This window comes from Neophocaena asiaeorientalis, unplaced genomic scaffold, assembly GCF_003031525.2.
Source record: "Neophocaena asiaeorientalis asiaeorientalis breed wild unplaced genomic scaffold, Neophocaena_asiaeorientalis_V1.1 scaffold584, whole genome shotgun sequence".
Taxonomy (NCBI): domain Eukaryota; kingdom Metazoa; phylum Chordata; class Mammalia; order Artiodactyla; family Phocoenidae; genus Neophocaena; species Neophocaena asiaeorientalis.
Window position 1 is genome coordinate 22108 of NW_020173778.1, and position 13034 is coordinate 35141.

At 37.1% G+C, this 13034-nt stretch overlaps 1 protein-coding gene across 1 annotated transcript; it reads right to left on the bottom strand.

Annotated features, from left to right (window-relative positions):
* Positions 1-2175: 2175 nt before the first annotated feature.
* Positions 2176-11147, bottom strand: GIMD1 (GIMAP family P-loop NTPase domain containing 1). Its single transcript, XM_024751865.1, has 2 exons — positions 10755-11147; positions 2176-2436 (listed from the first exon to the last, which is right to left on the bottom strand). Exons 1-2 carry the CDS (start codon positions 11145-11147, stop codon positions 2176-2178), a joined length of 654 nt encoding a protein of 217 aa, XP_024607633.1.
* Between the last annotated feature and the right edge of the window lie 1887 nt (positions 11148-13034).

Sequence of the window (13034 nt, forward strand, 5' to 3'; positions counted from 1 at the left end):
GATCTGATACTGACTTGTGGATGGACTTGGCTGTTACGATTGACTAGAATTATTTTCCTTCGATCCTCACTGCTGCCTTTGAGATTATCCTGGATCTCTCTACTAATCCAAATTGGCCGACCTTCCAAGGTAGACTGGGAGCCTCTTTTTCAGTCAAAGCTTTATTCATATTTGGTTATTACAATTGTTAACAGTTATTTCTGCTGCAGGGTTCGGCTCTGAGCTTTTACCTGTATTTCCAAGCCTTAATAGGAACCAGGGGTTATATGAAAGTGGAAGCAGAAGTTAACATTTACTGAGCGTCTAATATGTGCTAAGTTGTTTCATCATTACAGTAAATATGAAGTAGGTATCTCACATGAGGAACAGGCCTTCACAAGTTTAATTTTTTAGGATCAAGTAAGCAGTGGAGCAAGTTTTGAAAATATGGGTAATAATTTATTCATTTTTAACTTTTATTTAAGTATAACATATATAGTAAACAGTTCGTAAGTCAGAAGTGTTTAATTGTCGAATTTTCCCAGTGGGAACACACTCTGTGAAACCAACTTCCAGGTCAAGAAATAGAACATTACTGGAATCTGAGAAGCCGCCCAGGTGTGTGCTTTCACTCACTATCCCCCCCACCCCACCAAGGGTAACTTGACTTCCAACACTTCTCACATCAAAATAGTTAAAATTACATTAGTTTTGACTTTCTGAAATTTATACAAATGGAATCATAGAGTATGTATTCTTTTATGTCTGGCTTCTTTCTTTCAACATTATGTTTGGGTAATTCATTGATCTTGTTACATGCAGTTATAGTTTGCTCATTCTCGTTACTGTATAATATTTCATTGTTTAAATATACCACAGTTTGCTTATCCGTTTTACTCTTCGTAGACATTTGGATAATTTCCAGTTTTTAGCTATTATGAATAGTACTGCTATGAACATTCTTGTACATACATGTCTTTTAGTGCACAAATGTATACATTTCTGTTGGATATATATACTTCAGAGTGTAATTATTGTGTCATAGGATTTGCCTTAGAAATCTTTTTTTTTTTTTTTTTTGCTGTACGTGGGCCTCTCACTGTTGTGGCCTCTCTCGTTGTGGAGCACAGGCTCCGGATGCGCAGGCTCAGTGGCCATGGCTCATGGGCCCAGCCGCTCCGCGGCCTGTGGGATCTTCCCAGATGGGGGCACGAACCCATGTCCCCTGCATCAGCAGGCGGACTCTCAACCACCGCGCTACCAGGGAAGCCCAGAAATCTTATTTTTTTTATATTTTATTTTTTTTCAGAAATCTTATTTTTAATTGCCAGTTTTCCAAATTGGTTTTACCAATGTACACTCTCACTGGCAGCACATGGAAATTCTGATGGTCCACATTCATGCTAATAAAGGCACTTTTGAAACCAGGTTGCTGACTCTAAAACCCAAAGCCCTTTTCCTTTCACCTAAATCTCATTTAAAGGTAAGAACTTGGTAACAATTTTCTTTTATAAATTCCATGATTCTTTCTAAGGTTTTTAGTCTTTGTTCATTAAGTGAGTTTCCTTTTTTATACTGGAAAATATATCTGTGCTGAATAGAATTTAGTAGAGTTAGCAATGTATCAGAGGCCTCATGTAAGTATTCATCTTCATTGAACCCAGCCTCTTCTATTTTCTCTGCATGGGTGAAAAGAATGGCAGTGTAATTCTTCCAAGCATGTCCCAGAAGTTCCTGAAAGAGAGAAGTTAAATGGCTATTTGCCTTGGACTATATTTCTCAAAGAAGAGCTGAGGAGTTATTATGGTTTAACACAGTCAATATGTTGTGGCCTCTCTCGTTGTGGAGCACAGGCTCCGGATGCGCAGGCTCAGTGGCCATGGCTCATGGGCCCAGCCGCTCCGCGGCCTGTGGGATCTTCCCAGATGGGGGCACGAACCCATGTCCCCTGCATCAGCAGGCGGACTCTCAACCACCGCGCTACCAGGGAAGCCCAGAAATCTTATTTTTTTTATATTTTATTTTTTTTCAGAAATCTTATTTTTAATTGCCAGTTTTCCAAATTGGTTTTACCAATGTACACTCTCACTGGCAGCACATGGAAATTCTGATGGTCCACATTCATGCTAATAAAGGCACTTTTGAAACCAGGTTGCTGACTCTAAAACCCAAAGCCCTTTTCCTTTCACCTAAATCTCATTTAAAGGTAAGAACTTGGTAACAATTTTCTTTTATAAATTCCATGATTCTTTCTAAGGTTTTTAGTCTTTGTTCATTAAGTGAGTTTCCTTTTTTATACTGGAAAATATATCTGTGCTGAATAGAATTTAGTAGAGTTAGCAATGTATCAGAGGCCTCATGTAAGTATTCATCTTCATTGAACCCAGCCTCTTCTATTTTCTCTGCATGGGTGAAAAGAATGGCAGTGTAATTCTTCCAAGCATGTCCCAGAAGTTCCTGAAAGAGAGAAGTTAAATGGCTATTTGCCTTGGACTATATTTCTCAAAGAAGAGCTGAGGAGTTATTATGGTTTAACACAGTCAATAGATCTGTACCTCATTATGTTTCTAAAAGCTGGAATATATAATGGAAATGATGATGGGGTCAAGTAATGTAAGCACATGGACAGAGATGGGTGGGCTTTCTATAAAAAAAGGCTTTAGTTCTCCATTTTATTTTGTTGTTATAATTTATGTATATACAACCTCAAAACTGCATATTATCAATGCTGCATATGATTTAATTACATTTGCAGCATTCATTTATACTTGCCTGTCAACCTGAATCTTTTAGAACCACTGAATTCCTTTGTCAGAGCACCTTGCCCAAGGGAATTGTCATATCTCTTTCTGTAGGAATGTTGTGTTATCATCATCACTGAAAACATTTTCTAAGGATTTATAATTACATAATCTGGTTACAATCTGTCAATTAATCAGATGACATGTAATGGAAATGCTAAGATCAAAATACATTTGGTAATTTGGAGCAACTACAAAATATTACTGTGACTCGCATCCTCTTCACATACCTGGAATCAAACCCAGTTTATCAGGTGACTTCCTCTAATGTGGGTGAATAACACTGCAGACCGGTATTCCTTTGTTTAGTAATATGTAGAAGTTGGTTATGTAATAAATTCTTGTTTGATTAGTGCAAATGAGCTGATATAAAGCAGAAGTAATAGCACATGGCAGATTGCTCACGCAATATGAAAGGCATCTAGAAATAACCATTTAACTTTTTTGAATATTTCCAAAGTTATATGAAATCATGACAATGTGACAGTAAAATTCCTTCCATTCCAAACACTCGCATAAAAAAAATATTTCCAAAGCTGCTACCAGTTTATAATAGCAAGAGAAGTATTAAATGCTTAGGAATAAACATAACAAGGAATATCCAGAACATCTAATAAAAGAAAGAAAGATGGGAGAACAACTAATATTTAGTGCTGGATATTATGCTAAGCGCTTTACATACTTTATCTCTTTTGAAGCTCAACATGGTGATTTGTGAGAGATACCATTATGATATAGAGAAACTGATATATAAAGAAGTTGAGTACAAGCAGAGAGGCATTAGCACAAACTCTAGTTTATAAAAATCTTGAAAAAATTGAATGGCAGTTTGGGAAACTGTTTTGAATGAATATAGGATTCATATTTATAATATTGAACAACTGAAAAAAGATGAAAGGAAGAAGAGGGAAAGACAGCGGGAAAGAAAGTAAAAGGAAGGCAGGAAAAAAGAGGAAGGGAAAGAGGGAGGAAGGAAGAATCAGGACATGTAAATCTAATATGAAAATACAGGAACTGTGGGACAATATATTTAAATTAGAAACATCTCAAGACTGGTTACCAATTATAACTCCTAACACAGTCTGACTTTTATCAGAGCTATTCACTTTCACATTTATTTCTATAACTTGGCTATGACCTCTTTGAAGGCAAAGTCTATGTCTTTCTATATCAATCAAAGCCTCTAATATGTTGTAAACTCTCAATAAATATGTTGTATTAATTTGGAATTTAGACCCTCACCATCGTCTCAAATAGAAGGTTTAGGGTTTTATTTTTTAATTTTGAGTCCTCAATTTTGAAATTTAATCTTTGGGACACAAAATTGTACTTTCCTGTAAAACTTTTCTACTCTAGTTCATTATCACAAATTCGCCTGTAATCTGCACTTTCTATTTTGTATTCAGAGGGACTCTCTCAAGGTATACGTCCAAAATTTTTCCTCATATCTGTTCAAAACGTGTCTGTTTATACCATAGAATAATTGTATATTTCTAGTTCTCCTGAATTGCCCTACTTCAAGAAAATCCTCAGACATTTCCAGATCAGTACATTAGGGAATAATTATTTAAACAGAAAGATTCTGAACTTCACAAAAGAATTTTTCAAAGAAGTACTTTAATTGGCATATGCTTATGTGCCTTTAAAACTCAAAATTAGCAAAACTTTAACCCAAACTTTAAAGAACATAGCTCTTTTATAAATCGAAGTACATGTGCAATATCAACATCACATTTTAGCTAATAGTGACATAGCAAAATTACCAGACCTCTTCAGAGTTTGTCGTATATTCTATGTACTCTAAGAACACATCTCTTGTGAGAGAGGTCAGAGAATTGCAAAATAAATAAACCATGTTGTGGGTTGAATTGTAACCCCTTTCTCCAAATTGATATGTTGAAGTCCTAACCTCCAGTACCTCAGAAGTGTCTTTATTTGGAAATAGGGTTATTGCAGATGCAATTAATTAAGATCATTAGGGTGGGACTCTAACCCAATGTGTTCTTATAAAACAGAAATTTGAACAAAGACATGAATACAGAGAGAACACCAGTTGAGCATAAAGACAGCCATCCATAAGCCAAGGAGAGAATCCTTGGACAGATCCTTCACTCACAGCCCTCAGAAGGAATTAACCCTGCTAACACCTGTTTCAGACTTCCAGCATCCAGAACTGAGAGACAATAAATTTCTGTTGCTTAAGCCAGCCAGTTAATTATACTTTTTATCACAGCCTCAGCAAATTAATCCAAATGGTTGAAAAATTAATGAAGTGCTAAATATATCAGATTTAGGTTCTGGGAATAGAGATTTCTGGGCCATTTATATCAGAATCACCTGGGATGCTTGCTAAAAAGGCATCAAAATCTTTAGGGGTGGAGCTTGGGAATGTGAATTTTAAAAAGCATGCTAGGGGCTTTATTCCTTCTGCAAATACTTATTGAGGGTCTACTTTGTTTTGGGGACAAGGAGTGGTACAAGACAGGTACATTTCCTGCTTATATCTAGTGGAGATTCTTGTTTACTAACTAAAGTTAGGTCTAAGGAAGAGGGGCAGACAGGAAAAAAATACTTTCAGTTTGTTGTAATCGCAAGTGTTATGATAGAAAATATATTGGCACTACAGAGGCAAACATTTAGCCTAGTTTTGGATGGGAGAGGTGGAAAGGGGGGGTAAAGGGAGGGGGTCAGAAAAAGTTTCTGGCATGTGGTGATGCCTCGAGCATAGGAATTAACAAAGGAGTTCTCAGGCAGTAAAGGCATACCAAGTAAAGAAAGTGATTGAGCATTATTGGGAATTGTATAGTATTGGGATTTTATTTCTATACAGCTATTGATCCTTCATCACTCTTGTCTCTAGAAGTTTCTCAAATTTAGAATCAGACCTGGTATTCACTCAGCACATTATTGATGTATTCATATTGATTGTCAGGTTATTGAAATGTTTAATACACGTTAATAAATAGCTACTGTCCTTAACCCCTTGAGTGTTACCCCCAGACCTGTTCCCTGGGTATTGGCTGATGCAGGGGCTATGTTTATTATTAACTATTTTTACAACATCACCATAGTAAAAATTCATGCTAAATAAACTGTTTGGCTCAAATGGTTCTCTCCTGAGTTATATATTATAACATAGACTTCTCCTCTTGCTAGGTTAGTACCTATTGCATTAAAGCGCATAACATTCACAGTGTGTTTTTAGTTCCTGGCTTTCTGTATTGTAACATTAACATGTTGCCTCTTTGTCTCCACCAGACATCTTCTGTACTTTAAACCATAATATCATTCAGGAAAAATGAGTTAAAGCGCCTAAGGATAATAGATTTGTAAGCTTTACACCACTTACAAGTCCATGTGTTCAGCCACTGCAAAGTTTTTACATGTTGATAATTATTTATGAAAGGATGCTCATGTCCTAAACTGTGAGAGAAATTGCACTTTTGAATTACTGCCAAAAATAGAAGAGAATGGTTGATTTAGCTTATATTCTTTAGATTGATTTTTGGCCAGCAAATAGTTGAATATTTGAAAGTAGTGTCACTTGGTGTATAGTCATCATGTTAGTGGCCAAACATTCTTTATGGATCCAGAGAAAGAATAATCACGTTTGATTGATACCTCACATAAAAAATCCAAAAGAAAGATAAGTTAATGTAAGTTTCTGGTGCTAATAATTTAAATATAGTACTAAGCTAGATGGAAATTTTACAATCAATCATGAGTTGTTTGGTTTCATAGTGCTAATGGGTATGAGTCCATCTAGTCCTTTTGGGACAACTAGTTAGAATATAAACTTTGTTTTCCAGGAATTACGTTCATTTTCCCAGGACCTCACCAGCCCTGCCCCACTTGTTTGTGGTTGATGAAATCATAGCATCTGGACATTTTAGGGGGAAACTTTAAAAAAAGCCAACTATTACATCAACTGAGAAAAAAATTATCATGGATCAGGAGGACAATAAGGACCATTCTTTATATTTTATGCTATTCCCTTATTCTCTTCCCACTTCGAGCACCACATTTGCCTTCTTAGAGAGCCAAAGCTGAATGATAAGCCTCGTTAGATCAGATTCAGAGAATAGTCAGCCTTACAGATCATCTGTCAAAACTGCCTTATTTTACAGATGAGGGTGTTAAGGCCTTGTGATGTTAAATGGCTTGGCCAAAGCCACATAGCTGATTATTGGCAGACTTGGGCCTGTAACAGAGGTTCCTTGAATGACAGGGGACCCCTGTCCTTCACACTGAATTGGGGCTTCTTAGTTTAACATTACTAAGCCAGTGAATTTTTTTCCCAGATTTTTTTCTAAATTAATAAGGAAGTTCCTATAAATCAGGGCCGTGTAAGTTTTATTTCACTCTTACTTTCTTCTGAAGCCTATCAAAATAATCCCAAAGAAGGCTACAAATAATGTGTCCCAATTTTAGGGTAAAACAAATACTAACAATAAAGTCACAATGATCATAGGTAACATTTATTATGCACTTGCCATGTGCCAGTGTCTGAGTGAATTTACTATTATGTTAATATGACATTAATTCCAAAAGTAACCCAGTAAACTATTATCTTTCCCAATTTACCGATGAAAAGATTGAAATTTAGAGAAGTTACTTACCCAAGGTTACAAAGCGAGTAGCTAAGTAGGACCTTGAACAACATCTGTAATATGTTGCTTATATCTAGTAGTTCATTTGAATAAGTACTCATCACAATCTAGGTAGTGCTGATGGCAATAAAAACAATAATAGTAATGGCAATTTTCTGCAAACCTACTATGAAACTGCTGTAATTCAGGCACAATGCCAAGCACATTACATTTATTAAATATAGCCCTCAGAACTCTTCAATTAGGTAAATTATCCCCATTTTATAAGTAAGGAACTGAAGCCAAGAAAGCCTTAGTAACATTTATAGTCATATACCTAGAACTGTAACAGGCTTATTTGTCAACTGAATTCTATAGAACACCTAAGCCCATGATCTTTGTTTAGTATGTTCAGGCCTTACATTGGCCTTTCTGAACCTTCCCTGTGTACACCCATCTGTAACATCAGCAGTTGAGTTGTTCATTCGAAATTAAAATGCATGCTTGAAGCCTGAATATATACAGTGATAATATGTACATGATACCATGATCATGGAAAGAATTTAATCAGTTCCTGGATTCAATTCCTGGTGCACTTTGGCTGCATGCTAGCACTTTCCCTCAGGTGACTTTATTTATGCTCTGATCTATTATTGGGGGATTTTAAAAAAAATTAAAATGATAGATAACATTCAGATGAATCATTCCCTTTATTTCCCAATTTTGGGGAGATGACTCACTGACACCTCCACCATTTTACTGTAAATTAATGAAGGCCTAACATAAAGAAAAAGGGATCATTTGAGGAACTGTTTGAGTTGTCACAGTTAGCAGCTTATAACCCCTCTGTAAAATATTAGAGCACAAGCTGAGAGATGTTTAAAGAAACAACAGAGAGGTACAGAAAGAAGAGGTCACTTCTCTGGCACTAGCCTTGGAGACTACTTCCATGGAAAGCATCAGTGCCCCCAGAAAGGGGGAAAGGAAGAGGGGAAGGCAGATGTTCTGTTCCCCATTTTGCATGAGCCAGGACGGAGAAATCCAGGGTGTGTCTGAAACCAGAGGACCTTAGCAGCACCTCCTTCCTAACAGCTGCTGGTCCTGTTGAATATTCAGACATTCTGCAGCTCCTTCCAATCTGTGAGCATATCCAGATGGTTGCCACTAGTATCTGAGACACCTTCAGGAAGAAGGTCATAAACAGCCAGCCTGTGCTTGGGCAATCTTCAACCAAAGATCAAGGTGGTAAACCCAGAATGGGTCTGTAGTGCCTCCTAGGGGTCAAGGCCCCTCTGAGGATTACTAAATCTTGGCTGCTGAGTTCTCCCAGGAGACAGAAGTTATTTATTCTCGAAAAAAATATTCTGGATCTGAGTTTTTCCCTAGCCCATCTCCTCTGTGCCTTCAACTCCTGAATTGGCCACTGACGTAAGGAAGGCAGCTATAAGAGGAGAAGGCTGTATGCCGAATACCATTTAAAAGGATCAGAGACATGTATGAATCAAATTCACTTCCATAAAAAACAATTAGGGAATTACAATATTGTTCTATATCCTAAAACTGGAAAAAAAATCTATTTTCAAAATGTATGTCTCTTAAAATATCCTGTCTGGACCAGCAGAAAGAAAAATCTGGAGACATATGGAGAGGGTCAGGTTAGTTTTTGAGAATTATTTATGCATTTACTGAATTTAGTGGGTTACATCCATCTATAGCTTAAGCTAAATGTCTATTTAATAGCAACTTTAAATGAATTTTTAAAACTGTTTAAAAATTACACTGACTGTATGGCTGCAGGTCCCCCCCGTGCCCCGCCCCACTTGATTTCTACCAGAAATATTGTTTGAAATGCAGGCTTTAATTGGTTGGGGGGTGGTTCATGGGCTTTCTTAGATTCCACATTGTTTCTTAATTGCAATCATCTTCTTTTCTTCTTCTTTGCTTTTGTACAGAATGTCCTTGATTTTTCAGGAGTTAGACGATGAGGATTATTTTTTATACTCTTGTCACCCTAATTTTTTCCGCTAGTTTCTTGTGATTACACATATGGCTCTTTTTTTTTTTTAGAAACATGCACAGTTACTGAAAAACAAAATGTGTGTCTGTCATTTAGAACAATCTTATGCCTTTACTAGGTAAAGGAAGATATCTTTCTTTAAAGCAAAGTATACCGTTTTTCTAAGTGTAACAGATTCTGCATGAGCATAATCAGAGATGGGACCAAAAGAAGAATAGCATTTATACAGATTCATTTTGAATTAAAAATGTCTACTCTCTATTCTTCACGTAGTTTACTTGTGAAGCTTCTAGGGGAGATGTGTTCTCTGAGCTCAGTGACTTAATGAGGCTACTGAATTAAACTAGTCAAGTCCAGCAGTTGCATTTGGGTGGCCCCAGACTGGAGAATCAAGAAATTGAATAAATGAACAAGCAAACAGGGATGAACCACTAGTCAAAAGTGGCATATGTTATTTTTGTTCACCCTGAGGTCCCTGTGATCTTCTCACGGCTGGCATGGAGCAGTTACCCTACAGATGATGAAACAAGCAAAGCTTCTGAAATTCCTGATTTTTTTCCTGTTAATAAAGTATAAATCTCCCCTGAATACTTACTGAGTGTAGGTCTCAGTGATGCCTCCTTCACTGAGGAGTTATATATTGCCCTACTTTGGCACTTAATGCATTGTCTTATACTTGTTTATCTATTTGTCTCTTCTAGACTGTGAGCTTTTTGAGACCAGGGCTCATATATTACTCACCAATCATTAAGCTCTGTACTGGTGCTCAATACAGTGTTCAGTGACTGAATCAGACAGTAATGCCCCATTTATGGTGAACTGTAAGAGGTTGTCCCTTGATGTTGAATGGATGCAAGTAAGTATTTTAGTTCAGTGGTTCTAAAACTTCACTGTTTTAGAGAAATATATGGGAAGTTTATGCAAATACAGATAGGCAAGCTCTACTCCTGACATTGTTTCAGTAGGGCTTGGATGAATCTGCATTTTTAACAAACAGCTTAGTTGATTCTGATGCAGATAGTCAGACCACACTGACAATCAATCAGATTCACAGTTCTTAGGGGTTTGAGACTTAGTTAACCTCTGAAGTTCAGTATCTCATTTTTTGTTTTGTTTTGTTTTGTTTTCTATGACCCAGTTACAAAATGACTGAATTCCTCTAAAGGAAATTGTAAAAATGACTCTTGGTGGGAAAATCAAGTAATTTTTACCAGTTATTTTTATGTGACCAGCACTTGTTTTAAACTACTTGCTTTAAACTTGCTTTAAAACTACTCTTTTAACCAGTTTTTCATAGTTCTTTCCTATTAAGATAATGTCCTTCAAATGGGAATAATGTCATCAGTGTAATTGCCTCTTTTTTATTACCTGGATTATCTGGACTGGGGAAGATTCTTCCTGTTCACATAGAGGCACATCCACCCTCTGGACCAGCAGTGCAAGGTGCAGACCCTCTTGCCCAAAGTGATGTGCCAGGGCCTCCCTGACCTCCTGCTTCACATGCTTCTTGCTCAGCCTGCTGTGCGGATAACCTGGAGTGTCCAGCACCTGGACCTGCAGGGTTACCTCTTGCCCCCCTCGACGCATGAAGCTGTGGAAGTGACAACTGCGTCCCAGACTGCAATCTTTGGTCACAGAACATGGAGCAAAGCTGCTGTGGAAGTCAGTGCTTCCCAGAAGAATGTTCCCAGCAGAACTTTTTCCACTTTGAGTCATGCCAAAGAGGGCCAAGTTGATGGTCATCTTATTGGAGTCCATCATGGCTGTGGGTAAACAAAGGCTCAGCATAAGCAGTCAGGCTTCTACACTCCCCCAATGTAAGGCTTCTTACCTGGCCTAGAGCACTCCCAAGTATTGACTTTGATTTTCTTTCCCCTTATTCTTAGTGTCTAAAGCATGGAGGAGCTCTCCACTGAAGTGGGGACCCCTCAGTGACAAAGGGAAAATGGAAATAATACTAGTAGTTTGCAGTGGGAGAGGAGAGAGAAATCAAATACAGATAAGGAAAAGAGGAGGAAACAATAATTGCAGGAAAATTAGAAAAAATATTACATGAAGATGGTGTAAACCATGTTTAGGTGGAATATGTTAACTCATCAATGTGACAGGTGAGTTGGTTTAGAAATGGGGTCCTGAGGTCTCTCAGTTCAGGAACAAAGGTAGCAGCAATATTTGAAAATTATTCACTCTTGGAGAAGAAGAAGGAACAGTACAGTGGAAGAAATGACCCTTCTTGCATTTTAAACAACGTTCTGCACCTCCCTACTCCCTACCTCCCCACCCCTTGAATATACAAGTGGCATCTGCAAAAAATTATCTTTCCTGACTTCCTGAATACTTCGGTCCTATGAAACATGAATAATATTAAAGGAAGACTTCTGTTCCTGTTTACTAATTTTTTAACAACTAGGCAACATTCTGATGAAAATGAGAACTACTTGTAATATCTGTTATGAAATAATTAAACAACTCCATGGTTCATCATAGTTAAGTATTGGCTCTTCAATGAAGAAAAGAAAGGCCAACACATTGTGCAGTTCAGTTAGGAGGGAGGAGAACCTGGGGAGAATCTATTTCATTTACAGCACCCCTAAAATGTAGTTATTTTTGTGCAGAACATAAGCCCCTTATAGCATTTTAAGGTCATCCATCATTTTCATTAGATTGATAAGGCAGAGCTACTGACCAATTGCCAAATGTACTCAATCTGCTGATTCAGAAATAAAGACATTTAATATTGCATATTTATTATTTTTGCTTATAACTTGTACTTCAACTATAAAGTTTTATGTACCGCTGACCTTTCTTGTCCTCTGATGCCCCTCACCCTACTCACTCCAGACCCTAATATGAACATGTTGAAGGAACCTCACACCCTCATACAAAAGACACTCACCTTAGGGGTCCCTGAAGGTGACCCCAACTCACCAACTCATTCAGCTGTGTCAGCTGCACCCTAGACACTCAGATTTCTTTTTACTCCTGAATTAGATGTGTGATTTTTTTCAAGAATTAATTATGGAATCACAACCGATTTGCTCTATATCACTTACCTTTTCCAATCTTAAAAATGTTTTCTCCACAGACTTCCCTCAAGCTGTTACAGTTATGAACTTCAACCTTCTGGCAGTGTCACTGTACCACTCTGAGACTGATACTGTATGTATTTTATTTAGTTAATCTATTACCAGAATCCTCTCTATAAATGATTAGTTGTCTTCCTCTAATCAGCACTGAGTTTTTTGTGCCACTTGACAGATGTGTAACTGCAATAGGTACTTCCTGAAACTTTTATTTCCAGAATTAACTTCTTTGTTTAAGAGAATTGCTAATAGGTAACAATTTATCTTACAGCCTAAAGAAATGCAGGATTGGCAAGTGTTAAATAGAAAGTAGACATTGAAAAGCAATGATCACAATTCTTTCCATTGTAATTGACGTATTTACTACTTCATGAAAAAGTTTCAACAGATATGTGGTATACATGCAAGAGATATTGACTTCATAACAGTATTTAGTTCATAAATTCAAAAGTTCTCTAGGAAAACTCTCTTGGCTATTTCCATGCAATTGATATTTATTATTTGATGTGATCATTAGCATGATTATATCAACATATACAGTTTCCATATCAATTAATGATAACAT